General features: G+C 42.8%; 1 protein-coding gene and 1 pseudogene across 1 annotated transcript; one reads left to right on the top strand and one right to left on the bottom strand.

Annotated features, from left to right (window-relative positions):
• On the bottom strand, positions 1-27,556 carry Gm2897 (predicted gene 2897). Its single transcript, NM_001177715.2, has 7 exons — positions 27,502-27,556; positions 21,641-21,791; positions 10,613-10,775; positions 6,583-6,745; positions 5,501-5,632; positions 4,643-4,825; positions 1-1,133 (listed from the first exon to the last, which is right to left on the bottom strand). Exons 4-7 carry the CDS (start codon positions 6,708-6,710, stop codon positions 1,058-1,060), a joined length of 519 nt encoding a protein of 172 aa, NP_001171186.1. The 5' UTR covers positions 6,711-6,745; positions 10,613-10,775; positions 21,641-21,791; positions 27,502-27,556; the 3' UTR covers positions 1-1,057.
• Positions 24,303-25,208, top strand: Esd-ps (annotated as a pseudogene).

Below are 27,556 nucleotides of genomic sequence, written 5' to 3'. Positions count from 1 at the left end.
TTTTCTGACAGCTTTTTATTCCCTTAGACTATGCTTTGATTTAATGAGAGCTATTACAGAAATACTGATGTATTTGCCATTAATGCGTTCAACACCATCATCCACAGGATTTTCACAGTAGCTAAATATTTGACAGCAACGATGCAGCATGGGTAAGTTTTCCATCATTAAGTTCCTATCCAGACAGTTGGACAAACTCTCCATACTGAATGTATGAAGGACTTTGTAGTTAAGTCCGGCTCAGAAGAAACTATGGAGCCCAAGTCCCATGAAGAGTGCAGAGATCCATCTGGGTCTGATATCTGTGGGATTTCATGATCACAACTGAAATAACAAGGCTCTTAGAGTGAAGAGTTGGAGATCACTGTGTTAGTCATAAGAAAAAATGCAATGTACTCAATTGTAACTGAAAGCTGACAGTCAATATGTACTGTGTATAACCTTATCAAAATATCAAATTAATTAAAAGAACAATAAATAACCAATAAATAACAAAACTTTGAATGAAAACAAGAAAAAACATATAACTAAACTAATCAAAACTCAAACCAAAATCAAACCACAAAAATTGTGCAAAGCAAAATTCTTAGTCTGCTCATTTTGTAGCACAGACTTACAGCCTGTGGCTGTCCTTCGCAACTTAGTAGAAAAGTAGTTCCTGGAGGTAACAAACTTTGCAGGAGAAATTTAAGCAACACTCTCCTTTTGGAGTGTGGGTCTGAAGGATATGGCCTCCCAAGTCAAAGCAGAACACATGTTGTAGACTTGGATCCAAGGTTTTACAATTTTGTTGACTGATCTCCATGTAATTATTGATGATGACCCATCAGGAAAAGATAAATATAAACTCTCAGAATCTTCCTGGATGCCCAGCAGCTCTTGATGTGTCTCAGCATTTCTCTGAGTCCCTTTAAATGTGCACTCTTCCTGGGCCAGAGGCTAGATGAAATTAAGGCCTGTTCATACCAAAGAAACAAAATAAAAGAGGAGCATACAGCCCATTACAGCCATGGTTATTAGGGATGAGAGGCAACAGTGGTGTATTTCCTGTGCACACTCAGTGCTCTTCCTCCAGCACTTCTCTTTGAGGGAGATCATGTCCTGGTCTGTGCCATGTTCTGCTTTCTGCTGGACTATTTCACATGTAGGGAAGAAAGAAACAAAGGCCGGTTAAGCATTTGTCAATTGAGCTGTCTCTCCCAGAACAGCTCTATTCAGCTGGACAAACCAACATGTCCTATCAGCTAAGATCATAACGTGCATCCCAAGTGCCATAGAGCACCTGAGCTTGGAATTGTTTCTCACCTATTAAAAACCGCTAGAATTTCATGTGTTTAGCAAATTATATTTTATATCTTGGGTATCCTAGGTTTGGGCCTAATATCCACTTATCAGTGAGTACATATTGTGTGAGTTTCTTTGTGAATGTGTTACCTCACTCAGGATGATGCCCTCCAGGTCCATCCATTTGGCTAGGAATTTCATAAATTTATTCTTTTTAATAGCTGAGTAGTACTCCATTGTGTAGATGTACCACATTTTCTTTATTCATTCCTCTGTTGAGGGGCATCTAGGTTCTTTCCAGCTTCTGGCTATTATAAATAAGGCTGCTATGAACATAGTGGAGCATGTGTCCTAAACACATGAAACTCAAGAAGAATGAAGACTGAAGTGTGAACACTATGCCCCTCCTTAGATTTGGGAACAAAACACCCATGGAAGGAGTTACAGAGACAAAGTTTGGAGCTGAGATGAAAGGATGGACCATGTAGAGACTGCCATATCCAGGGATCCACCCCATAATCAGCATCCAAACGCTGACACCATTGCATACACTAGCAAGATTTTATTGAAAGGACCCAGATGTAGCTGTCTCTTGTGAGACTATGCCGGGGCCTAGCAAACACAGAAGTGGATGCTCACAGTCAGCTAATGGATGGATCATAGGGCTCCTAATGGAGGAGCTAGAGAAAGTAGCCAAGGAGCTAAAGGGATCTGCAACCCTATACGTGGAACAACATTATGAACTAACCAGTACCCCGGAGCTCTTGACTCTAGCTGCATATATATCAAAAGATGGCCTAGTTGGCCATCACTGGAAAGAGAGGCCCATTGGACTTGCAAACTTTATATGCCCCAGTACAGGGGAACACCAGGGCCAAAAAGGGGGAGTGGGTGGGCAGGGGAGTGGGGGTGGGTGGATATGGGGGACTTTTGGTATAGCATTGGAAATGTAAATGAGCTAAATACCTAATAAAAAATGGAAAAAAAACCTGCTAGAAACTGAACTGTCAACTACACATTATACTGGAGTTCTAAAAAACACCACATTTCCCCAGTTGTGCGGGTACATTATATTGAGTAATAACATTGTAGCAATGTTTGAATGTGAGTTCAAGAGAGATGTGTGCTACCTAGAAACCATGTGGATTCCTTATGGGGTGGGAGCATGCCCTGAACTGAAGTGAAGGCTATGATTATTTCTCCAGTCAGGAACCTCACAGGGTTCCTCTTGTCAATCTTCTATCTGCAAATAACCAGAGACACCATACAACACAATACCCATGGGTAATTCATGGTTCCTAGAATCTGCAAGAGTGTGCTAAATAAAAATATTCCCAAGGCTGGGCAATGAACCTTAAAAGTGATGGTCATGAAGAAACAGAACAACACCCCTGTACATCTATGACTATTGCAGGGCACACTCTCAAACACACATAATATTTGTGTTTATGCAATACAAGCATATTGTTTTGCAGTGACCTTTTTAGTTTCGTGGTTAATACAAATATAAAAATCTCCCAGGATACTTTGCAGGAATAAAAAAAACAAATCTTGAATGGGAAAGGTACTTAGTGGGCATAGCATATAGGCAGCGCAGTCAGTGATATGCTTTCCACTCATAAACCGGTCTGGGAATCAGGGTTCTTGTCCTATTATCCAATCTGGCTCAGCAAGTTCCCAAGGCTGTGTAGAATAGGTTTGTTTCCCAGCCTAGGCTCACATGTTGGTGGTGGACCAGGCTCTTGTTCTTGTTCCCTGTTTCAGACTTGTCCTAAAGTAAACAATTTCTTCCAATAGGATCTCCCTTTTCCATCACCTAACTGACTTGGTGTCCAAAGGCATGAGCCCAAAGTAATAGGAACTGTCTACAACCAGGATCCAAAAGAAACGTTTTCTCCCCAGAATGTGACTGTGTCAGGGCTATTTTGAGTAGGATAAGGCTGACTAGTTGAAGGACAAAAGCTTGCATGGATTATCTCACACTGAGTTCATGGAAGGGCTGTACCACACAGGGCCTTTTCATCCTTCAGCAGATGGACATCAGGATAGCTTCTCCTTCAGGGATGCTCTGAGGACCACTACAACCCTGAGCACCCTAGACTCTGTGGATAACTCCTCCTTGTTCTGGAAGCACTGGGTCAAAGTGGACTTCTTTTCCACTTTCTGAACATGGCTTCTAACAGACATAACCAGTTTTATACAACCAGAACTGTCTGAAGGTCCTCATTTCTCTCAGCCCCCACTGAGGCTGATAGAGACACAGGTCGGAAAAACCATGCATACACAAAAAGAAACACACAGACACACAGTCACAGACACACACACAAGCACACACAGACTTATTCACATGAAATCATAACTGAGCAGAAAACAATGAGGTATCTGTTATGGTTCAGGACCAAGATAATTCAGACTTTGCAGAGGTAATATTTCAAGGGAGACCCAAGGACTCTGCGATAATTTTAGAGGAATAAAAAGCACGAGAGAAGCGGGGTCATAGTGGCACACTCCTTTAATCCCAGCAATTGGGAGGCAGAGGCAGGCAGATTTCTGAGTTTGAGGCCAGCAGGATATACAGAGTGAGTTCCAGGAGAGCCAGTGTGAACAGAGAAACCCTGTCTGGGGGGAGGGGGGAGGGAAACATCTAACAATGGTCCAATTTGGGGGCATATATTAAGAAATTTTTTCATGAAGCCTCAGAAATCACACACCAAACCTGAGCCTGTGTGAAGCCTTTCTATCATCTCTGGTCATCCAGCCAACTCCAGAATCTAAGGCCCAGGAATGACCACTTCAACAGAACTCAAAGAAAAATTAAACTGACAAGCTGCTACTCAGGCTCTCTCAGTGTGAACCAAGATATATAAAGCCTGAAGAGACCATTTTGAGATAGAGCAGAAAAGGGGGGAATAGAAAAGCCGCCAAAAGACAGTAATGAAATCCACTTATTTGTCAATTAAACTAGGCTGTCATCCCTGCAAACTATTTCCTACCTAGAATCTCACAAGTTCCCTGTAAAGCAAATGAGCTACAGGCCTTTACTTCTTCCCTCAAAGCTCTTGCTATTCTCAAGAAGGGCTCCAACACAGCATCCTTCAAACTTAAGGCATATAGTGTTGTGATGTCTAATCAACCTATCTCCCTTAGTGATTATAGCAGAGCAGGAACATTTGCATGCCAAACATGCAGTTTCTTGAACCAGGCTACCTCCACAGAGAGCCCTGTAGATGATAACATAAACAAACACTTGGAGGAGACATAGGTGAGTGCCTGGAGAAGTTGGTGGACTATTACATTTGATTGTCTATGTTTATGTTTAGACATGAGGGCAATCTGCCTCTGATACACATCATCCTACCTGCTGTTCCTTGGCACTTGGGACACAGATGTTCTTGCTGGCCTCCTCACAGAACCTCTTTTCTTCCCCACAGGACACTTATGGCCAGCCTGCTCCACCAGCAGCCTTCTGTTCTCATTCAGTAATATCCTTACGTTTTCGTTGAGTTGAGTGCACTCACGGAGGAGGTGGTCCTCCTTAATGCTGATCCACAAAGAAAAATTGGTGATTCCCAGCCAGATTCCATTGGCTTGCCACTCCTACAAGTCCTATGATCCCTGCAAGGGCCCTGATTCCCAGACAGCCCCCAGAAGAGTCCACAGTTACATAGCAGCACCAAACAGAGGCAGGTCATATCAAGATACCAGCCATATTCCACAGGACTCAACAAACTTCTAAAAACCCTGACACCAAGAGTACACCATATACATGACAGAAGAGGAAATGTTCCTCATGGTTGATTATAGGTCTGTGGCACCATAAAACCTTCAGCAGGGAGAGGGCTTAGCCCCTCTGAGAGAGGTGAGACGACCAAACAGGTGTGCAATCTTTACATTTTTGTTGGGAATCCTAGATCTTTTAATCTGTGGTCAGAAACCCAGAGGTTCAGGGTTCCTGGATATTCCCAGCGTGGTGGAAAAGTTTTCTATGTAGAGGATCTTGAATTTGGAAGAATAAAGATTGGAGGGTCTTGGACACTCTTCACACTTAGGACACCTGTGTCCAAGAGATACAAATCCAAGACCCTTGCCTCAGGGCAGGGTTCCTGGATAAAAACAGATAGCATAAAACCAGAACCCTTGCTTTTGTTCAAAGTCCTAAAAGGACAGAAGCATTCCCTGCCTAGTTCTGGGGGTCTCATTTGTGTCACTGACTCACCTGTAGGAATAGTTATCTTCTATCAGTTCCTTGGAGTACTGCATGGAACCAATTATGGACTGGATCATTTTATTCATATCCAACATTGTCTTCTCATGTTGTGATTTAATGATGTTGAATTCAGTGTTCATCCTGTGGCATGGCCCAAGAAGCAAATAATATGCTGAATTAAGGAATCAATAATCATGTGCAAACAGGCTATATCATGTACTACCCAAGCCAAGTGCATGCCACATCCTGGCTCATTCAAACTGGGTCCCCTAGGTGCTAATTAAACTTACTATCCTGGGCAGAGGACAGCAGAGCCAGGAGACCAAATGGAGCTAGCTGACCTTCAAGGGCTTCCCGGGCAAGCATGTAGGAATAGAGTACTTCTATGACAATTTTACACTACACTGTGCCACAGGCAAGGGTCCAGTAGATATCTGTAATGTCTTTCCTCTTATTTTTAAGGCAGGGATTCTCATTTCTTGGTTTCTGTTGTTATGTGAATTCCCAGAGGACACAACTAGTATTTACAGGAGAAAGGCTTTATCACATCTCCTCCAGGAGATTCCTGTGTGACAACAAGGAAACACCAGGAGCAAACTTCCCTGGTGATCACTTTGGACCTCTATGGACTCAACACTAACAGGACCTGCAAACTGTGCATCACACAATTCCTCAGACCCCATCAAAGGTCCCAGAGCCCCAGTCCTGAACAAAACACACGCAACTATGTTCACACACACAGACACAATTAGAATGCCAAATAAATCCAGACAGGTGCCATCTCTCAGAATATAATGAACAATATCAGAGTAAAGCCTTGAAGCCTGCAGGCATTGCATTCACACACTGAGAGACAGTAAGTGTGAGCAGGACATTCTAGCTGTTCACAGCAACAATCAGAATGCAAAAACCCCAAGGTCAAGTACAAAAGAAGATGATAATAAACACACAGCACCTTGTTTATCCAACAATTAAACACCTGTCAGGGCTACTTAATTGAATGATGGGAGATGACGCACTCCATTCATGGAAGGAAATTGGGTTAACAGATGGCACAATACAGTCAACAGGGTACTGGGCATAATTCCTACCTGTAGTTCAAATCCTCATACATGTAAAGGTTCAGGATTCCACACATTTCCTCCATGTCATTGCTGATCTTCCTCATATCCAATTTCAGTTCTTCTAGTTCATTTATTTTTGATCTCTTCTTGGTCATTTTGGAATTTTGGGTTGAAGTATTTCTAGCAGACCCTGCAGATAGGTAAACACAAAAGAATTTGCATACTTGATGGCCCAGGGGCAGGGGAGACCATTCTGAGTCCCAAGAAGAAGATGGAGGGAGAGAAAAGATAAAGACAGTGAATTCCTAAAAGAGCAGAAAAGCTATCTTCCAGCTGGTTTGCTAAGCTATGTTCCTCTTCCTAACCACCATAGTCAGACATATGCCACACTCCCTGTTACAGGCCCGGTTGCCTTGAAATGTATAAGCTGCCTCAGACATAAAGATATGGGGAACATTGTCAGGTCATATCAGATGGGACGCAGGGAAATCCTGAAGTTCATAGTGCTTAGCACTATCAAGCACTAATTAATCGTGTGTCTTCAAATCCAATGTGTCTGAGTCCTCACCACATGACATGACCAGGGGAGCATCCTTCTCTGTTCTTTTCATCAGAGACTCAAGTTACCTACAGTAATCTGGAAGATGAAGTGCTTCAACTCCCTTCCATGAAAGGACACACTGTTATTCTCATAGTGCCCACTCCTGACATTTTTTGCCACTCAAAATGAAATTAAATAGCTCCCAGAAAAGTAGCTGCAGGTTTGTCAATTCCTGGCTCTGTCAAACTAATCATCAGAAATTCTTGACTCTTTTTCTGACATTGACAAAGTCCAAGGCTTCAGCTTGTAAGACCTACTCCTGGAAGGCCCAGCTCAAGCCTACCTCTACCAGGAAGTTCCCCAACTCTGCCCAGGACTCACTGTGCCTTCTCCATAACCATTTCCTTCTTCCTTTTTCATGAGAAAGGATTCCCTCTTCCTTCTCTGTTGGTCTGGTCTCTCCTTCATCGCCATTCTCTTTCTGAAATAGCCTGAGCAGCCAGGAAAACATTCCTGCTGGTGAACCCAGAGCAAACAGAAGGGATGAACCACAGGCAGTTGCTGTCACCACAACACAGGTGACAACACAGAAGATTCTAGTTCTATCCTAGATACAAGAGATTCTCCAAGGAAGGCATTACTGATGATGTCACTAGCAACTGCCATGACCTACCTGTTAACTAGTTCTGCCCAGCTTGGTCCTTTTCTGGGGAGCCTCTCCTGGAGCCTCTCTTGGACCCGTGGGATCCCCTTTGGCAACTTCTCCTTCCAAAGCTGGAGAATTCTACTGCTTCATTAGATGTCATGTGCTTTTGAGGGGGAACGTTGGTTAGGACTCTGACATGCTTAAGAGATTTTGTTAGCACCCAAATCTCTAGGGACTGTGGATGTAGTAGATGTTTCACAACAGTAAATATACCAGCTGTGTCAATTCATGTGACATACACTCCAATTTCCCAGGGTTTTCCTGTCTCACAGAGGCAAATATCTTTCTCCTATAGGTTTAATTGTACAAAACATGGACCATATTTTCTAACGGTGTATTCCTTGACAGAGGGCATTTTTTCATATATATATATATGTATATATACATGAGTTTCACAAAATCTCTGGTTTACAACCCTATCTTTTACAAAGAAAACTCCCTACTCTTTTGAACATACGGAATCATCTACAGGGCAAATATAAATGGTTAACTTGCTGTCCCTTCTTCAAAACATTATCCTGCACATGCTCCCATTCTCAAATACAACCAGACAATTTAAGTGGGCAACAGAGAGTAGTGGTCATCCTGGACTGTACATTACTGCATTGTAGCCTCATAGCAATTACTTCTCCAATATCTGTCTTCCAGAATTGCTAAGTTGAGAAATGAGGGTGTTGCAGGTTGTAACGTCATACTGTACTCACAGCAAATATAATACTCAGAAGGTAGGGCTGGGAGTGCAATGACCTGAATTGAGATGAAACCTCAATTTTAATGTGTCTATAAGGTCAGGATGCTGTCCCTTTGGCATTATCATCTCTGGCTTTTGTGTTCTTATGCTGGCTTTGCTGAACCTGTGCCCCCTAACCTCACAGATTTAAGAGTGAAAAATCATGTATATCTTCTTTCAGAAAACATCTGAATTTCACTACCTTCTTGAGCCACACAATATCAATATGCAGAGCTCAAAAATCAGGGGGAGATAGGTGATGGCTTCAAAGATGAGTGCTTTTTCTTACAATTAGGGCGCATATTTTTTTCCAATGTGATTTTTCCTTTTCTCTTTCACTAAGGGTGGCTTGTGTGTTTGCTGGCCTAAAGGGTCCTGGTTCCAACAACATGGGGCTTACTCTATAGAGGCTCAATTTTATCAAGAAAAGGATTGTTGTAGAATCATGTCGTGACAGCAAGTAGTTCAACTATACTGTCTTAGGTCCAGCTGACCTGGTATAGGACTGACGACCTGAGCTATCTGAGGAAAGGAAGCAGCATGCAGTGTCACACAGCTCTCTCTGATGCAAACTGCTGGAATTGGAATAGGGATGTTTGTTTGTTTGTATGTTTGGTTGTTAATTATAAAAACAAAAAAAAGTTAGCCAGAGTTGGTACATGCCAGTAATCTCAGCACTCAAAAGGGTTTTAAACAATTGTTGTTGTTTGTATTCCTGTTGCTTTTATTGGTTTTGTTTTGAACTCTCCCAGCTATTTGCACTGGACCCAGAATATTAAGCCCATGCTCTGTACAGTCCTATCATTTATGTTAATCAGTGATTTTATTCTTAGCAACCACTCCTGAGATGATCTCATTACTCACTTTCAAATAAAGAGAACAGTCATACAGACATTAGTTAACTTGTATGGTCTCACGTAATCAACTCATCATGACTGTAGAGTGGCATCCCAATCTTTGGAATACCCAAGCTTCTATTTTTGAGATGTCAGGCATCTGTGGAAGACTCGCTATCTGGTATGGTAGGGGACCTGGAATGGCTGCCACCTGAAGGCCAACACTGCCCCTCCAGTTCCTCTGAAGCCTGAGGCAGAGGTCAGCCAACAACACAGGAACACTTGGCCACAGCCAGTTCAGGACCGTACTTTGGATGAGCCCTGAGACCTGGATTAACAGAGGTTTCCAGAGTTCTGGTAAAAGTGAGCACAAACACTTAGACTTGAGGAGAATAATGGATCTATGGGACAAACATCTTTCTTTTTTATTTATCTTTGCTATGTTCCTAGTTTATGTCAATACCAAAGGCACGCTACTTTACAACATCTATTCTCTCTGGGTGTTAAAGTTATTGCCTGTGTATACACACTAGAGTTACTAGAACAATACATTCTGTCCAATTTTTTTAAATAATTAAATATTTTTTATTGATATCTTTTTATTTATTCACTTTACACTCTGCTTTCTGCCCCCTGACACCTATATTCTTTCCCCAATATTGCTGGCTGCTTCTTTTCTGAGGGAATATGTGGCAGCTATCTCAGGTCATCCCTTCTTCTACCAAAGCTGAGTGACCCTGTCCTGGAGAAAGGTGCTGAGGGTGCTGGGAATGAATGACTTCTGCTTGGCTTTCTTGTTGTTCCACTTGGCTGTCTTTGAGCAGTTCTTGCAGAACTGTCCTTGAACTTGGTACTTCATCCTGAACAAAACACACACTACTATGTTCACACACAGACACAATTAGAATGCCAAATAAATCCAGAGAGGTGCCATCTCTCAGAATATAATGAACAATATCAGAGTAAAGCCTTGAAGCCTGCAGGAATTGCATTCACACACTGAGAGACAGTAAGTGTGAGCAGGTCCTTTTAGCTGTTTACAGCAACAATCAGAATGCAAAAACCCCAAGGTCAAGTACAAAAGAAGATGATAATCAACACACAGCACCTTGTTTATCCAACAATTAAACACCTTTCAGGGCTACTTAATTGAATGATGGGAGATGACACACTCCATTCATGGAAGGAAATTGGGTTAACAGATGGCACAATACAGTCAACAGGGTACTGGGCATAATTCCTACCTGTAGTTCAAATCCTCATACATGTAAAGGTCCAGGATTCCACACATTTCCTCCATGTCATTACTGATCTTCCTCATATCCAAATTCAATTCTTCTAGTTCATTTATATTTGATTTCTGCTTAGTGATTTTGGACTTTTGGGTTGAAGTATTTCTAGCAGATCCTGCAGATAGATAAACACAAATGAATTTGCATACTTGATGGCCCAGGGGCAGGGGAGACCGTTCTGAGTCCCAAGAAGAAGATGGAGGGATAGAAAAGATAAAGACGGGGTGAATCCTTAAAAGAGCAGAAAAGCTATCTTCCAGCTGGTTTGCTAAGCTATGTTCCTCTTCCTAACCACCATTGTCAGAAATATGCCACACTTCCTGTTACAGGCCCTGTTGCCTTGAAATGTATAAGCTGCCTCAGACATAAAGATATGGGAAACATTGTCAGGTCATATCAGATGGGATACAGGGAAATCCTGAAGTTCATAGTGCTTAGCACTATCCAGCCATAATTAATCTGGAAGATGAAGTGCTTCAACTCCCTTCCATGAAAGGACACACTGTTATTCTCATAGTGCCCACTCCTGACATTTTTTGCCACTCAAAATGAAATTAAATAGCTCCCAGAAAAGTAGCTGCAGGTTTGTCAATTCCTGGCTCTGTCATACTAATCATCAGAAATTCTTGACTCTTTTTCTGACATTGACAAAGTCCAAGGCTTCAGCTTGTGAGACCTACTCCTGGACGGCCCAGCTCAAGCCTAACTTTACCAGGAAGATCCCCAACTCTGCCCAGGACTCACTGTGCCTTCTCCAGAATGATTTCCTTCTTCCTTTTTCATGAGAAAGTATTCCCACTTCCTTCTCTGTTGGTCTGGTCTCTCCTTCATCGCCATTCTCTTTCTGACATAGCCTGAGAAGCCGGGAAAACATTCCTGCTGGTGCTGCTTAGCACTATCAAGCACTAATTAATCGTGTGTCTTCAAATCCAAAGTGTCTGAGTCCTCACCACATGACATGACCAGGGGAGCATCCTTCTCTGTTCTTTTCATCAGAGACTCAAGTTACCTACAGTAATCTGGAAGATGAAGTGCTTCAACTCCCTTCCATGAAAGGACACACTGTTATTCTCATAGTGCCCACTCCTGGCATTTTTTGCCACTCAAAATGAAATTAAATAGCTCCCAGAAAAGTAGCTGCAGGTTTGTCAATTCCTGGCTCTGTCAAACTAATCATCAGAAATTCTTGACTCTTTGACATTGACAAAGTCCAAGGCTTCAGCTTGTAAGACCTACTCCTGGAAGGCCCAGCTCAAGCCTACCTCTACCAGGAATTTCCCCAACTCTGCCCAGGACTCACTGTGCCTTCTCCATAACCATTTCCTTCTTCCTTTTTCATGAGAAAGGATTCCCTCTTCCTTCTCTGTTGGTCTGGTCTCTCCTTCATCGCCATTCTCTTTCTGAAATAGCCTGAGCAGCCAGGAAAACATTCCTGCTGGTGAACCCAGAGCAAACCGAAGGGATGAACCACAGGCAGTTGCTGTCACCACAACACAGGTGACAACACAGAAGATTCTAGTTCTCTCCTAGATACAAGAGATTCTCCAAGGAAGGCATTACTGATGATGTCACTAGCAACTGCCTTGATCTACCTGCTAACTAGTTCTCCCCAACTTGGTCCTTTTCTGGGGTGCCTCTCCTGGAGCCTCTCATGGACCCGTGGGATCCCCTTTGGCAACCTCTCCTTCCAAAGTAGGAGAATTCTAACTGCTTTATTAGACGTCATGTGCTTTTGAGGGGGAATGTTGGTTAGGACTGACATGCTTAAGAGATTTTGTTAGCACCCAAATCTCTAGGAATTGTGGATTAGGTAGATGTTTCACAACAATAAATATACCAGCTGTGTCAATTCATGTGACATACACTCCAATTTCCCAGGGTTTTCCTGTCTCACAGAGGCAAATATCTTTCTCCTATAGGTTTAATTGTACAAAATATGGACAATATTTTCTAACGGTGTATTCCTTGATACGGGGCATTTTTTTCATATATATGTATATATATATCCATGAGTTTTACAAAATCTCTGGTTTACAACCCTATCTTTTAGAAAGAAAATTCCCTATTCTTTTGAAAATACGGAATCATCTACAGGGCAAATATAAATGGTAAACTTGCTGTCCCTTCTTCAAAACTTTATCCTGCACATGCTCCCGTTCTCAAATACAACTAGACAATTTAAGTGGGCATCAGAGAGTAATGGTTATCCTGGACTGTACATTACTGCATTGTAGCCTCATAGCAATTACTTCTCCAATATCTGTCTTCCTGAATTGCTAAGTTGAGAAATGAGGGTGTTGCTGGTTGTAACATCATACTGTACTCACAGCAAATATAATACTCAGAAGGTAGGGCTGGGAGTGCAATGACCTGAGTTGAGATGAAACCTCAATTTTAATGTGTCTATTAGGTCAGGATGCTGTCCCTTTGGCATTATCATCTCTGGCTTCTCTGTTCTTATGCTGGCTTTCCTGAACCTGTGCTATAATACCCCCCAACCTCACAGATTTAAGAGTGAAAAATCATGTATATCTTCTTTCAGAAAACATCTGAATTTCACTACCTTCTTGATCCACACAATATCAATATGCACAGCTCAAAAATCACGGGGAGATAGGTGATGGCTGCAAAGATGAGGGCTTTTTCTTACAATTAGGGCACATATTTTTTTCCAATATGATTTTTTCCTTTCCTCTTTCACTAAGGGTGGCTTGTGTGTTTGCTGGCCTAAAGGGTCCTGGTTCCAACAACATGGGGCTTACTCTATACAGGCTCAATTTTACCAAGAAAAGGATTGTTGTAGAATCATGCCGTGACAGCAAGAAGGTCAACTACACTGTCTTAGGTCCAGCTGACCTGGTATAGGACTGAGGACCTGAGCTATCTGAGGAAAGGAAGCAGCATGCAGTGTCACACAGCTCTCTCTGATGCAAACTGCTGGAATTGGAATAGGGATGTTTGTTTGTTTGTATGTTTGGTTGTTTATTATAAAAACAAAAAAAAATTGCCAGAGTTGGTACATGCCAGTAATCTCAGCACTCAAAAGGGTTTTAAACAATTGTTTTTGTTAGTATTCCTGTTGTTTCTATTGGTTTTGTTTTGAACTCTCCCAGCTATTTGCACTGGACCAAGAAAATTAAGCCCATGCTCTGTACAGTCCTATCATTCATGTTAATCAGTGATTTTATTCTTAGCAACCACTCCTCAGATGATGTCATTACTCACTTTCAAATAAGGAAAACAGTCATACAGACATTAGTTAACTAGTATGGTCTCATGTAACCAACTCATCATGACTGTAGAGTGGCATCCCAATCTTTGGAATACCCCAGCTTCTATTTTTGAGATGTCAGGCATCTGTGGAAGACTCGCTATCTGGTATGGTAGAGGACCTGGAATGGCTGCCACCTGAAGGCCAAGACTGCCCCTTCCAGTGCCTCTGAAGCCTGAGGCAGAGATCAGCCAACAACACAGGAACACTTGGCCACAGACAGTTCAGGACTGTACTTTGGATGAGCCCTGAGACCTGGATTAACAGAGGTTTCCAGAGTTCTGGTAAAAGTGAGCACAAACACTTAGACTTGAGGAGAATAATGGATCTTTGGGACAAACATCTTTCTTTTTTATTTATCTTTGCTATGTACATAGTTTATGTCAATACCAAAGGCACCCTATTTTACCACATCTATTCTCTCTGGGTGTTAAAGTGATTGCCTGTGTATACACACTAGAGTTACTAGAACAATACATTCTGTCCAATTTTTTTAAATAATTACATATTTTTGTATTAATATCTTTTTATTTATTCACTTTACACTCTGCTTTCTACCCCCTGACACCCATATTCTTTTGCCAATATTGCTGGCTGCTTCTTTTCTGAGGGAATATGGGGCAGCTATCTCAGGTCATCTCTTCTTCTACCAAAGCTGAGTGACCCTGTCCTGGAGAAAGGTGCTGAGGGTGCTGGGAATGAATGACTTCTGCTTGGCTTTCTTCTTGCTCCACTTGGCTGGCTTTGAGCAGTTCTTGCAGAACTGTCCTTGAACTTGGTACTTCGTCCGGATGGTCCGTAAGAAGCACTGGTTTTATTAATTATTCTTGAGAGTATATTTTATATTATATATTATATTATCATATCAAAACTCCCATAGATTCGTGTGCACTGGACACCAAAGGGCTCAACATACTTCGCTTTTGTCACTCAGCTTCTCCAAGTATTAGAAGTCCCCCAATTCAGAGGGATTTGAAGGTATAAATAAGTCCCAGTGGCTAGAGGTACCTCAAAACAATGTGTAAGAACAGAGAACTGCTTGAGAATCAGAAAGACAAGAGCAAAGTCATAGCCCAATAAGAAAATCTGAGTAACAAGCCATCAAGTGAAAACTGAAAGTAGCAGGCCATGCACCAGTAAGGTTGGTCCTTGGCTCTCAGGTAGATCTATCTGAAAATTTCTGAGGAACTCTATATTGATTTCCAGAGTTGCCATAGCACTTTGCAGTCCCACCAGAAATGGAAGAATGTTTCTCTTTCTTCAAATTCTCACCAACATATGCTTTCACATGAGTTTTTTTGATCTTAGCATTCTTCACTGGAAAGTATAACGCTGGACACCACCTCAGGGTCATTTTGGTATTCATTTACCTGAAAACAAAGGACTTTGCACACTTCTTCAGTGCTTCTCAGCCATTCAAGATGCGTTGTTGTGAATGTTGTATTTAGTTCTCTACCCCATTTTTAGATTGTGTTCTTAGCTCTTATGAAGGTTATCTACTTGAGTTCTTTATAACATAACAACAGAACCTGAGGAAATCCAAAACATCATCAGATCCTACTACAAAAAGCTATACTCAGGAAAACTGAAAACCTGTATGAAATAGACAACTTCCTAGACAGATACCAGGTACCAAAGTTAAATCAGAATCAGATTAACGCTATAAACACTCTCATTTCCAAAACGAAATAGAAGCAGTCATCAATAGTCTCCCAGCCCCAAAAAGTCCAGACATGAGGGGTTTAGTGCAGAGTTCTAGCAGACCTTCAAAGAAGACCTGATTCCAACTCTCCTCAAACTATTCCATAAAATAGAAACAGAAGGTACTCTACCCAATTCTTTCTATGAAGCCACAATTACTCTGATACCTAAACCACACAAAGATCCGAGAAAGAAAGAGAACTTCAGAGAATTTCCCTTATGACCATGGATGGAAAAATACGTAATAAAATCCTCACAAACCGAATCCAAGAACACATCAAGACAATCATCCATCATGACCAAGTAGGCTGGATCCCAGGCATGCAGGGATGGTTTAATATATATAATTCCATCAGCGTTATTCACAATATAAACAAAATCAAAGAAAAAAAAACGCATGATTATCTCATTAGATGCTGAGAAAGCATTTGACAAAATCCAATACCCATTCATGATAAAAGTCTTGGAAAGATCAGGAAATCAAGGCCCATACCTAAACATGACAAAAGCAATCTACAGAAAACCACCATCAAACTAAATGGAGAGAAGCTGGAAGCAATCTCACTAAAATCAGGGACTAGACAAGGATGCCCACTTTCTCCCTACCTATTCAATATAGTTCTTGAAGTCGACAACAAAGGAAGATTGAGGGGATACAAATTGGAAAGTAAGAAGACAAACTATCACTATTTGCAGATGATATGATAGTATGTATAAGTGACCCTAAAAATTCTACCAGAGAACTCTTAATCCTGATAAACAGCTCCAGTGCAGTAGCTGGATATAAAATTAACTCAAACAAATGAATGCCCTTTCTCTACACACAGGATAAACGGGCTGAGAAAGAAATTAGGGAAACAACACCATTCACAAGAGTCACAAGCAATATAAAATACCTTGGCGTGACTCTAACTAAGGAAGTGAAAGATCTGTATGATAAGAACTTCAAGTCTGTGAAGAAAGAAATTGAAGAAGACCACAGAAGATGCAAAGATCCCCCATGCTCGTGGGTTGGCAGGATTAATATAGACAAAATGGCTATCCTGACAAAAGCAATCTACAGATTCAAACTTCCAAATCAATTCTTCACTGAGTTAGAAAATGCAATTTGCAAATTCATCTGGAATAATAAAAAAACCTAAGATAGCAAAAACTATTCTCAACAATAAAAGAACCTCTGGGGGAATCACCATGCCTGATCTCAAGCTGTAATACAGAGCAATTGTGCTAAAAACTGCATGGTACTGGTACAGCGACAGACAGGTAGATCAATGGAAAAGAATTGAAGACCCAGTAATGAATCCATACACCTATGGTCACTTGATCTTTGACAAGGGAGCTAAAACCATCCAGTGGGAAAAAGACAGCATTTTCACCAAATGGTGCTGCCACAACTGGCAGTTATGTAGAAGAATGCAAATTGATCCATTCTTATCTCCTTAAACAAAGCTCAAGTCTAAGTGGATCAAAGAACTCCACATAAAACCAGAGACACTGAAACTTATAGAGGAGAAAGTGGGGAAAGCCTCAAAGATATGGGCACAAGGAAAAAGTTCCTGAATAGAACAGCAATGGCTTGTGCTGTAAGATCGAGAATCAACAAATGGGACCTCACAAAATTGCAAAGCAAAAGACACTGCCTCTGGTGCATTCTGGGGGTCCAGTTTCCTGAGGTTGCCTGTTTACATTCTTTCTGCCAGACATCAGGACTTCAGTCATTTTCCCTCTACCAATACCAGATCAGGTTTCCCTCTCCCCACACCAACTGCCTCCTACCATGTTAGGGAAGGAGGGAAGGACCTGGGAGGGAAAGTGATCCTGTTTGTTTAAAAATGACTTTCATTATGATGTGTTAGACTTAGGACTAGCTCTGGATGCTGTATGCTGGCTCTTATGGGACTCTGTTACAGAACACTCCTCTGAAGTGCTCTAGGCATCCCTGCAGCAGAGGCTCTGCCTGGGTTCATCCAGCTACCTCCTAAATCTTCTCTATCCAGAGAACACTATTCACTAGAAATAGGCAGAAACTGCAGAGACCCGGGTTCAAGGGTGGCAATCTCAGGTCTACAGGCAGTATTTCTCAATAAAAGTGTAGTTTCTTCCAACCATGGTTATGCACTCCTTTAAATTCCATCACTTAAAAGTTTGAAGCAGGAGCATCTCTGTGTGTTCAAAAACAGAAAGCTCATAACATATCAGAGAGTTTGGAAGGGAGGAAGACACTCACTGAGTATCAAACATATTGTTTCCTGGACAGAAGGTCCTGAAGACTAGATCCATATAAACTCTGATGTGTTCTGTTTCTGGCTGTGACCATCAGGTTGTCCATGAGCAGAAAGAAGCCCACAAAAGTCACTCCACAGGATCCTCCCAGGCTTTGTTCCTACTTCATCTGAGAGACAACCAAGCAAGACCAGATTTTTTTTTATTGCTTGTTCTTCTTCTGCATGACCAGGTCCTTCTGCTCAGCAGTACTATAGCCTTTGCTCCAGACTATCCTGTTCCTGATAATTAGAGTATGTGTTCTTAGTGGAGGGGTATCCAAAAGCATGCACACACTGGAATAAAAATGCAAGTGTTTACAAAGGATACCAGTGGTTGATGATCAGCCAGGCAAGCAAAGCAGCCAGCTTCTGGGGGAAAGAGCAAACAGTATTTCAAGACAGAGGCTGAAAATGAAACCCAATGAGATCTTCTAGAAAATGAAGAAAATGCATGAAAAAGTGCATGAAAAAAATACCACATGCCTATACTATACAAAAAAGAAAATATACACACACACAAAAACACACATATCCGCAGCCTATCCACCACACACAGAGTATGTAAATGAGAGCAAAATACCAAAAAAAAAGCACCTCGTGCTGCAAGAACACATTTGTTTAGTTATAGCATACCAGCAATTTGAGCGGTATCTTACACTATGCTAAACAAAAGGTGGAAGATACAATTGCTATGGTGAGCATGCTTTGCTTGGCCAGACTATGCTGAAGTGGTTGCATAAAATTTCCTCTTGCAATCTTAAATCTCTGACACCATGTCCCTAGCTTGTCAGAATCCCTACCCACATCCATAGTCATCCAGTCAACAGGAGAATGTAATCTACAGAAAAGGAGAGTATTCCAGCCTCATTCACAAAAAACATTGCTAACACTCTGCTAGTCAGAGTTCTGTCAGTGTGAGTCTGTCCTGGACAGATTAAAAAGATTGTCTTGAAATGTAGACAGCAAAGATGAGAAATGCCACATATCACCCCAAAAAGGATGATGTCAAGAACTGCTCATTTGGCATTTGCAAAGGGATTGCCCCCACCCTTGCAGCTGCTTCTCACATTTGAACTTATAGGACTGATGCCAAGCAAATAAGCCACAAGCTCTGACTTGACTCACTTAAAGCTCTGTGCACTGAACCCTGTAGGTGTGTGGTGTATTATTGAACTGTACTCATCTTTGGGCTGCAGCATTAAGCAGAGGTGGATTTGCTTGCTGATAATCCACTTTCTCACAAGAAGCTCATTCCCCAGAAATATTTGTGCTTGGACATAGACCTGAACAATGGCTGTCATGAGGTAGGTACTTGGATTGGAGTGTGGATGAGTAAGATGATGGATGAAAGCACAGGTAGGTGGATGAGCTGGTCTTGAAGTTAGAAGGGCAGATGGAGCTAACCATTAGCCTGACAAAGCTGCCTGTCTCTACCTGCTGTTCCTGACTCTGGAAGTCAATGGTCTCTTCCTGTTGGTCCTTATTGGGCCCCTTTAAGTCCCATAAGTACTGCTGCACCAGTGCCTCATCTTCCAGCACTTTCTTATTCCTGTGCCTCCTCAGCATGTCTACCTTCTTCAGCTGATTCAGTTCCATCAGAAGGTGGCTGTGCAGGTTTCTGCAAACACCGTTTGCATAGAAATCCCCTGCTCTCCTTTTCCTATTAACTTATAAAGAAACACCATCAACCCCACCAGACCCTGTTTCTCAGGAAGACCTAGATAAGAACCCAGGACATCCAGGTGAGCTGCTCTCAGAAGAAAAAAACTACAGAACACAAATTCCAGAAACACTCATGCTACTTCCAAAAGTCGCAACACCAAGAGGGATCCATGTTTCCTAAAAACAAGAAGTGGACTACAGTTGTCCCTATCTGTTCATCCTAATGGAGAAACATCACGAAGGAATGGGCAAAGGCACTATGAATTGGAAAAAAAGAAACAAGGGGAATACTTGCTATACATGGGTCTGCTGGTAACTAGCTCTCTACAGACCCTGACTCAGCCCCAGGGGTCAAGAAGACCTCACATGATTCAAATAGTTCTGTCTAGAGCAGAGTTTCTCTATCTACCAAATGCTGTGGATGATTTAATGCAGTTACTTCCCAAACATAAGATTATTTTCATTGCTACTTGGTTACTATAATTTTTGTACTGTTATAAGCCATAATAGAAGTATCTGAGATAAAGGATTGTCTGATACACAACCTCTGTGAAAGGGTCCTTTCACACTCACCCCACCAAGTGTTTCAACCCACAGGTTTACAACAGCAAATCTAAAGGCTCCTGTGTGAAGTGGCGGAAAGCTAGAACCAGAGCTGGAGAGTCTCCTGTGCAGGATCAAATGCAGAGATGGCAATTCTACAGCTCATGTGCTCCCAAGCAAGACAGACAGTTACCTATAGCAGCCTTTCTCTTTGCCAGGCCTTCAAATGTCTCTGAGGCCTCAGTGTACACATTCTGTAAGCTCTGCAGGTCCAACATTACCTGCTTAGTCTCCACTTTCAATTTTTCATAGTAAGGATTTGATCTGTGGTTGGGCCTGGCCCCAAAAGCAAAGAGCCCCAAGAACACAGGCTTCAAGGGTCACCTGAATCCAGGATGGATTCTGAACTATCCAAGCTCACACTATGTTACCTTCTACCTCTATGTACTAGGATCATCTAAGCTTATTAATCTTGCTCTTTTGTCCATATGTCTCCACAGGCTGGGTATCGAGGTGGTTAGAGTTCTGGTTCTTTGAGCTCACGCATAGGCCTGGAAGGACAGACTAGGTCTCTAAACTCTCAGTAGTTTATGGCACGGGTGTGGGTATACCAGAAACTGTGAGGACATTTCTCCTTTTTTTTTTTTTTTTTCAAACCAGGGACTCTTGATCCTTGGCCTTGTCCTATGAATTTGGCCAAGCTAAATAATCTACATTTCTGGGAGAATGAACCAGCATAAGGAGGTCATAGTGAATTCACCACAGAACTCAAATATTTCATCAAGTTGAACACATAATGCAAGTGCATTGTTGCTTGAAGTATGGTTTCCAGTCCTAAGCATTGGCATTGTCAGCAGACTGTAAGGCAGGCAATTCCTCAGGTCCTAGCACATACCCTTATGACCAGAATATAGAGAGAGTCGCACATACACACACACACATGCATGCACACAGAATCAGGGTGTGTTTGCAGGGAGAATGAGAAAGTACAATTGAAATAGAATCCAGAGGAAATGCAGAGGACATTCTGTTTATAAGGCCCAAAATCTGAGAAGAGTATTAATGAGCCCAAGACCTTCCATCATGTATCAGGATGGACCAAATGGGACCAAGCTTTCCTGGTGATATAGCAAGCTTCAGCAAGCAACACCTGCCAGACAATTACAAAGCTTTGCAAACAAACAAACAAAGAACTCAAGCAAGCAAACAATCAATCAAAACCTCACAGCAACTAATATCTCACTCAAACCGTCACATGTCAGTGCCTCTATTAACACATGCTGAGACATCACATCCTCTTCAATCCCTGAGTGGTAGGATTTCAGTTTCATATAAAAGAAATTGAATAGCCTATATCCGCAGCTCACTCCTGCTCTGACTTCAAGTTCAGCCTGTGAGAATGTTTAGGGAGAAAAGGTTGGGCACAGTGACACCCTGGAGTTACAGTCTCCCAGTACCATAAAATTTAATAAGAATAAATTGTAGGCCATACCATAGACCCAAGAAATTGACCATGATGTTTGACAGAATGAAAAATACCTCTTGTGCAAAGCTTTCTCACTGATGAAGATCAGGTGATCTTGTAGCTCATTTTTCCCACTGGTCATCGGCTGACTGATTAGACTTTCCACTTTCCTCACCCATCTTCTGAACAGGAGTGTTGGGGATAATGGTGGTACACCAGCAGCCCCTATGGGTAGATGAACACAAGTGAATATGCATACTGTCAAGGAACAGAGCATTGACAGAACACTGAGTCCTATACAGACATCTGACAAAACAGGAATGCATGTGACCCAGTCAGACCTCTTTTGCTTCATTAGCACATGCATCATGTGACCAAGGACAGGATCCTCAGGCTTATTCATAGCTACGTATGATTTAATTAAGCAGTACTGCCCATAAGACTGTGGTATAGAAACCATCACAAAAATACCATAGCCCACAAGCACCAAGATGGTGTGGAGATGCCCATATCTCCTGTCAGGTCACTCTAGAAACAATACTATGGATGGAAAACAGTGCAAGAGCACAACTCGTTCCCAGACTCACCAAGTCAGCTGCATGAGAGCCCAGTGTGCCCAGAGTTGGCAAGAAAGCACCAGTCTCTACTCTGGCTCACTATTTTGACAGTCCAGTGGATAGACTAGAGAACAAACTGATACCCACACCTGCTACCTATATGGGCAACTTTTAGGGAACACTGTTCAGAGACATTCTTCTGTGACATCTGAGAAATGAAAGGTCTTCCCTGGGAAGCCAATTTCTTTCCTTCTTAGGAGAGCTGGACAGACAGTTCACCTAATGGAGTCCCTGGGGTAAAGGACAGTGATGCCCAGCCCTGAGGTGCTGACATCTCACTCACAGTCCTCTGCCTGCTGCTGCTTTCACTTTTGTCCCATTCAAACCCATTTCCCCTGTAAGAGCAGAAGCCTGAAACTCCCAGGACAACAGCTTTAGCCTTAAAACTTCATTGACCTGGGACAAACTAATGTCCTGTAATCATTGACAAATTCAGGATCCATGACAAGCAGGGAAGGCCAGAAGCTTCCCAGAGAGACTAACTACTGAGTCCCAATTCCTGAAGACCCAGAAACAGACTGTGGTCTCCTTCAGGAATTTTCCCATCTTCTGACCAATACTTATGGTGGCGCATTTTCAAGGACCATTTATTTCTTGATGCTTTAGCCTGAGGGTCCAGGGTCATCTTTCTTCCTCTCACTTGTGTCCATTCTTTCTCCTAAGTAGCATCCTTCCTCTAGCCAACATATCTATGGATGATTAGGAAAGGCAGTGCATAAAGTGGTCCAAGTGCAGTTGGTGTTGCCACAACACAGGTGACATCTCAAACCATGCCAGGCCTCTCCAGGATACAAAAGAATGTCTAGGGAAGGAACTGCTGATGTCATGGGGAGCTGACACTGCAACCATGCTAACTATCTCTCCTCACAATTCATGCTGCACTTTCCAGGAGCCACTCCTAACACTGAAGGGAATCCTTTCAGTACCTCCTCCTTCCAAAGACCTCCATTAGATTGGTTGGAAACTCATTACTAATTCCCCCATGGGGAACTGATTGTTTATTTTCAAAAATTTACCCAGGAATGTTTCATTTCTTTCTCAAAATTCCCCTATTCATCTAAATGTGAAATAAAATACTGCTGAAAACTCAGATTAGGATGAATATGGATGCAGAAGGAACACCTGCCTCAAGTACTGATGCTTGGAAGCACACCCAGGAAGAGCCTGCAGGGCCTTGAACTCACAGATATCTACTTGTCTCTGAGTACTCCCAAGTGCTGAAATTAAAGGCAGGCAGAACCAGGCCAGGCATTCCCATCACCTCCTTTCTCTCTCCTACTTCAACTTGTGTCCCAACATTTTCTTTGGTCCCTACCTCTAATAGAAAGCAGGGCAGAAGGTACTTGGATTCTAGCTAATGGCTCTTTTACTGTCATTCTCTTATGAAGCCTGGACCACATGTGTGCTGTTAGTCAATGTGATCACATATAGCTTCAAACATTAAAATATACCCTTTGTTACAAGATCCAATCTTCTTGAAACTCAAACTGTGTTCACTGAAAAATAGATCATACATAGGAGAGAGACAGAGAGAGAGAGAGACAGAGAGAGACAGAGAGACAGAGAGACAGAGAGAGAGAGACCAAATTCTTGCATGCATGTTGCCATATGCCATAATAGCACAGTAATCCCTTTTAGTCAAGTTTGTATGGTAAAATATTAAATTGCCTATATTTAAATTTTAAGAAAGTTTAAAAAAATAAAACAACTCAGAACTGGAATCCCGGTTAAAACAGGTTTGCTTTCTTTGCTGTTATTTTGTTTTAAGAGAGGAAGGATTTATTTTGTCTCAGAGGATAAATGTATCTTGATTGGAGAGGCATGGAGCTGGGGCTCTAGCTGTGGTTGCCAGAGCATGTACCAGCTGCTGGTTCTGTGCCACCTACTAGGAAGCAATGGGGGGAGGGGACACACACAGGTCTTGAAAATGAGAGTCTCTAAGCACACACAGTCAAGAAAGCTGTGATTCTACTGTTTAGATCTGATCTCTCTCTCTCTCTCTCTCTCTCTCTCTCTCTCTCTCTCTCTCTCTCTCTCTCTCTCTATCTGTGTGTGTGTGTCTGTGTGTGTGTCTGTGTGTGTGTTTGTGTTAGACAGACAGACAGACAGTGTGGCTTCTTAAAATTATATATAGGCCCCTCCCCCTCACCGAGGAGGAGAATGGCACTCAAACAGATTTCCAGCAACAGGTGCTTTGGTGGGCTCCAGAAAGTTTTCAAACATAGCAGTGTTGAGCTGAAATGTAAAATGAAATTTGCTGTCTACCTACCACCCCAGGCCGAGAGTGGAAAGTGTCCAGCGCTTTACTGGCTGTCTGGTTTAACTTGCACAGAACAAAATTACATATCAAAGTCTGGCTATCAGCAAGCTGCCTCAGAGCCCGGCCTTGTGGTCATTGCCCCTGATACCAGCCCTCGTGGCTGCAATATTAAAGGAGAAGATGACAGCTGGGACTTCGGCATTGGTGCTGGGTTTTATGTGAATGCCACTGAAGATCCTTGGAAAGCTAACTACAGAATGTGCTCTTACGTCACAGAGGAGCTTCCACAACTCATAAATGCCAATTTCCCAGTGGACCCACAGAGGATGTCTATTTTTGGTCACTCCATGGGAGGCCACGGAGCTCTGATTTGTGCTTTGAAAAATCCTGGAAAATACAGATCTCTGTCAGCATTTGCTCCAATTTGCAACCCTGTGCTCTGTCCTTGGGGCAAAAAAACTTTTAGTGGATATTTGGGACCAGATGAAAGCAAATGGAAGGCATACGATGCAACCTGTCTCGTGAAGTCCTATTCGGGTTCCCAGATTGACATCCTAATTGATCAAGGAAAAGATGACGAGATTCTTTCAAATGGGCAGTTACTCCCTGATGACTTCATAGCTGCCTGCACAGAGAAGAAAATCCCTGTTGTTTTTAGGCTACAAGAGGGTTATGATCATAGCTACTGCTTCATCGCAACCTTCATCGCTGACCACATCAGACACCATGCTAAGTACCTGAATGCATGAGAACCCTCAGCCAAGAGAATCTCATCAGGAGGCTGGAAGGGAATCAACAGGAGTGCTGACTTCCTCACAGAAGATCATGCCCCTGCAGCAGAATCGCTTTTGTGAATAAATATATCAAACTTTCAAAAAAATTATATATAGACTAGCAATTAATGTTCTAAGTATAGCTTACCGCACGGCGGTCATATCGATTCATTCTGAAGGAAACCAGAACTCACTTCATTCAGATTCTTGAGATCCCTGAATCAAAGTTAAAGACTCTGATTTTGGGGAATTTGATGATGCCTTGTACTCTGCTGAAGCAAGAGCAGGGCATGCAGTTTCAGTCCTGCCTGGCCTTCCGAGTAAATCCCACAGCAGCCTGTCCTACAGTGTGATGCTCTGTCCCAAACATAAACACCACGGATTCGATGGACCCAGTGTTCCCTCAAAACATATTTAGATTAAATCGTCAACCCCATTGCACCCCATGCCAGAAAATTTAACATTTAAAGCTGTTTCCTCTACTACATTCTTGCTTTCTCTTGAATATACTCCTCTTTTAGTCGTTTAGGTAACACAACTTTCTTAAGTAGTTATATAAAGCATTTGAAAAATCCTTAAATATTGTAGTCATTACACAAAGTTCTGAATAAAATCCCTCGTGAGAACTTTTTATGACACATACTTGGATAGATGTCAACCTTCAGCTATAAAGTAAGGTTCTTGGGGACAATGCTTGTCTGAGAGTTAACAGCTTGCCCAACAATCTCAGAACACGACAGGTGTTGGATAAGAATATCTGCTGAACTAATAAAATGCCTTAGCCATCTACATACGCCAAGTTTTGAAGAGTTCAGCAATTAGCCACTGCTCCTGCTCCATCTCGCTTCTCTGTGAAGGTTTTAGCTTTAAACGTTCATGTGGCGAGACGAGTACTGAAGATTTTCTAGGAGAATAAGAAAGCACTCTGTTTCTTAGCACTTTGGAGAAGAAAGCCGGAGGTTCTCTAATTTCCTAACTGCGGTGAAATCCTAGCATTCAGCACCCAAAAAGCACCACACATAACTTGGAGCTTCCCGCTGTACGTGGTGGAAGCTGATAAGATTTTATATAGTAAAGTTCAAAACAGGTCGCTGGATTTCATTCCCAATGATCTAAAATGTCAAGACTGAATTGTATGTTTAACCAAGAACACCTTACTCCCTAATAATGATCGCAATAGAACACGAGCAGATGGGCTACCTAACGTGCAAACTCACAAAAACAAACGCAGTGGCAGATGGATCAAAGTCGAAGGACACTCGTGAAAGGTCAAGAAGCAGGAGGCAGTGAATTGTACCCTGGCAAAATGGCTGGAAGTCTAAGGGTAGGAAAAGAAGCAAGCCTGGCCCCTGACCTACAAGCTCTCAACAGGCAGAGGGCGCACATGAGCAGACTCAGGAAGTCCCTGGGAAAATGTCATCAGAACAGCACCTCAGCATGAATGAAGCCAGAAATTTTGGACCAGGCTTTTGAGATGGTTCACAACGTCAATCAAAAAGGAGTAAGAAATACATAGATAGGGTATGCAGAGCCAAAATTCATTGCCCACTCAAGATTACAAGGGTCTACGCAGGGCGGGATTCCTGCGAGGAATCCCTGATGGGATGGATGGATAACAGAAGGTTCAGTTTGAGGTGCAAGAAATAAGTTAATGGATTTTAGGGAATAAATCCAAAGACCCCGACTCTCATCTTCTCACAGGCAACACTCTGAGCCCCAAAAGTGACTCCATCTGCGCGTGGCGTGTGCTTTGAGATCCAGGCGAAAGCGAAGTTAGCTGGGGCTGGATCCTGGGCCAGGTCCTTGACCCTCGGAACAGTTCAGGGCAGCCAAGGCCACCGGAGTCGGAGGCGTGGCTCTGGGCTTCTGGCAGCCGCGGGCCTCCCCAGGCGGCTTTCCTCTGGAACCTGCATGCCCAGGTGACTGCCAGCGCGAGGTCAAGAGGTGAGCCCCGTCCCCTCCCCGTGCCACCCGCTGACTGCGCAACCTAGTCACCTCCACTCCCCGGGCCCCCGGACCACTCTTGGGAATGAAGTGCAAAGCTGAGAAAAGGATGAAGCGAGGAAACGGTCCTCTCAGGACCCTCGCCAGAGGCCGACCCGACAAAGGCGCTTCGGGCGGCGAGCAAGGAGGAGCCAGGGCGCTGGAGGAAGCGCTGTCCCGGCTGGGAAGCAGCTGGGGACCTCATCCGGGACCGCTTCCTGCAGGGAACCTGGGCCGGGAGAGGGAGGCGGGGAGCAAGGACAAGCGGGAGGGGTGGGCGCGGGCGCTGGCATGGTACCCACCGGTTCCACCCAGGCTGTGCTCTGGGATCCAAACCTGGGGCGCAGATGCTGAGGC

The sequence above is a fragment of the Mus musculus genome, chromosome 14, assembly GCF_000001635.26.
Source record: "Mus musculus strain C57BL/6J chromosome 14, GRCm38.p6 C57BL/6J".
Taxonomy (NCBI): Eukaryota; Metazoa; Chordata; class Mammalia; order Rodentia; family Muridae; genus Mus; species Mus musculus.
This window is presented reverse-complemented; position numbering and strand designations above follow the sequence as displayed.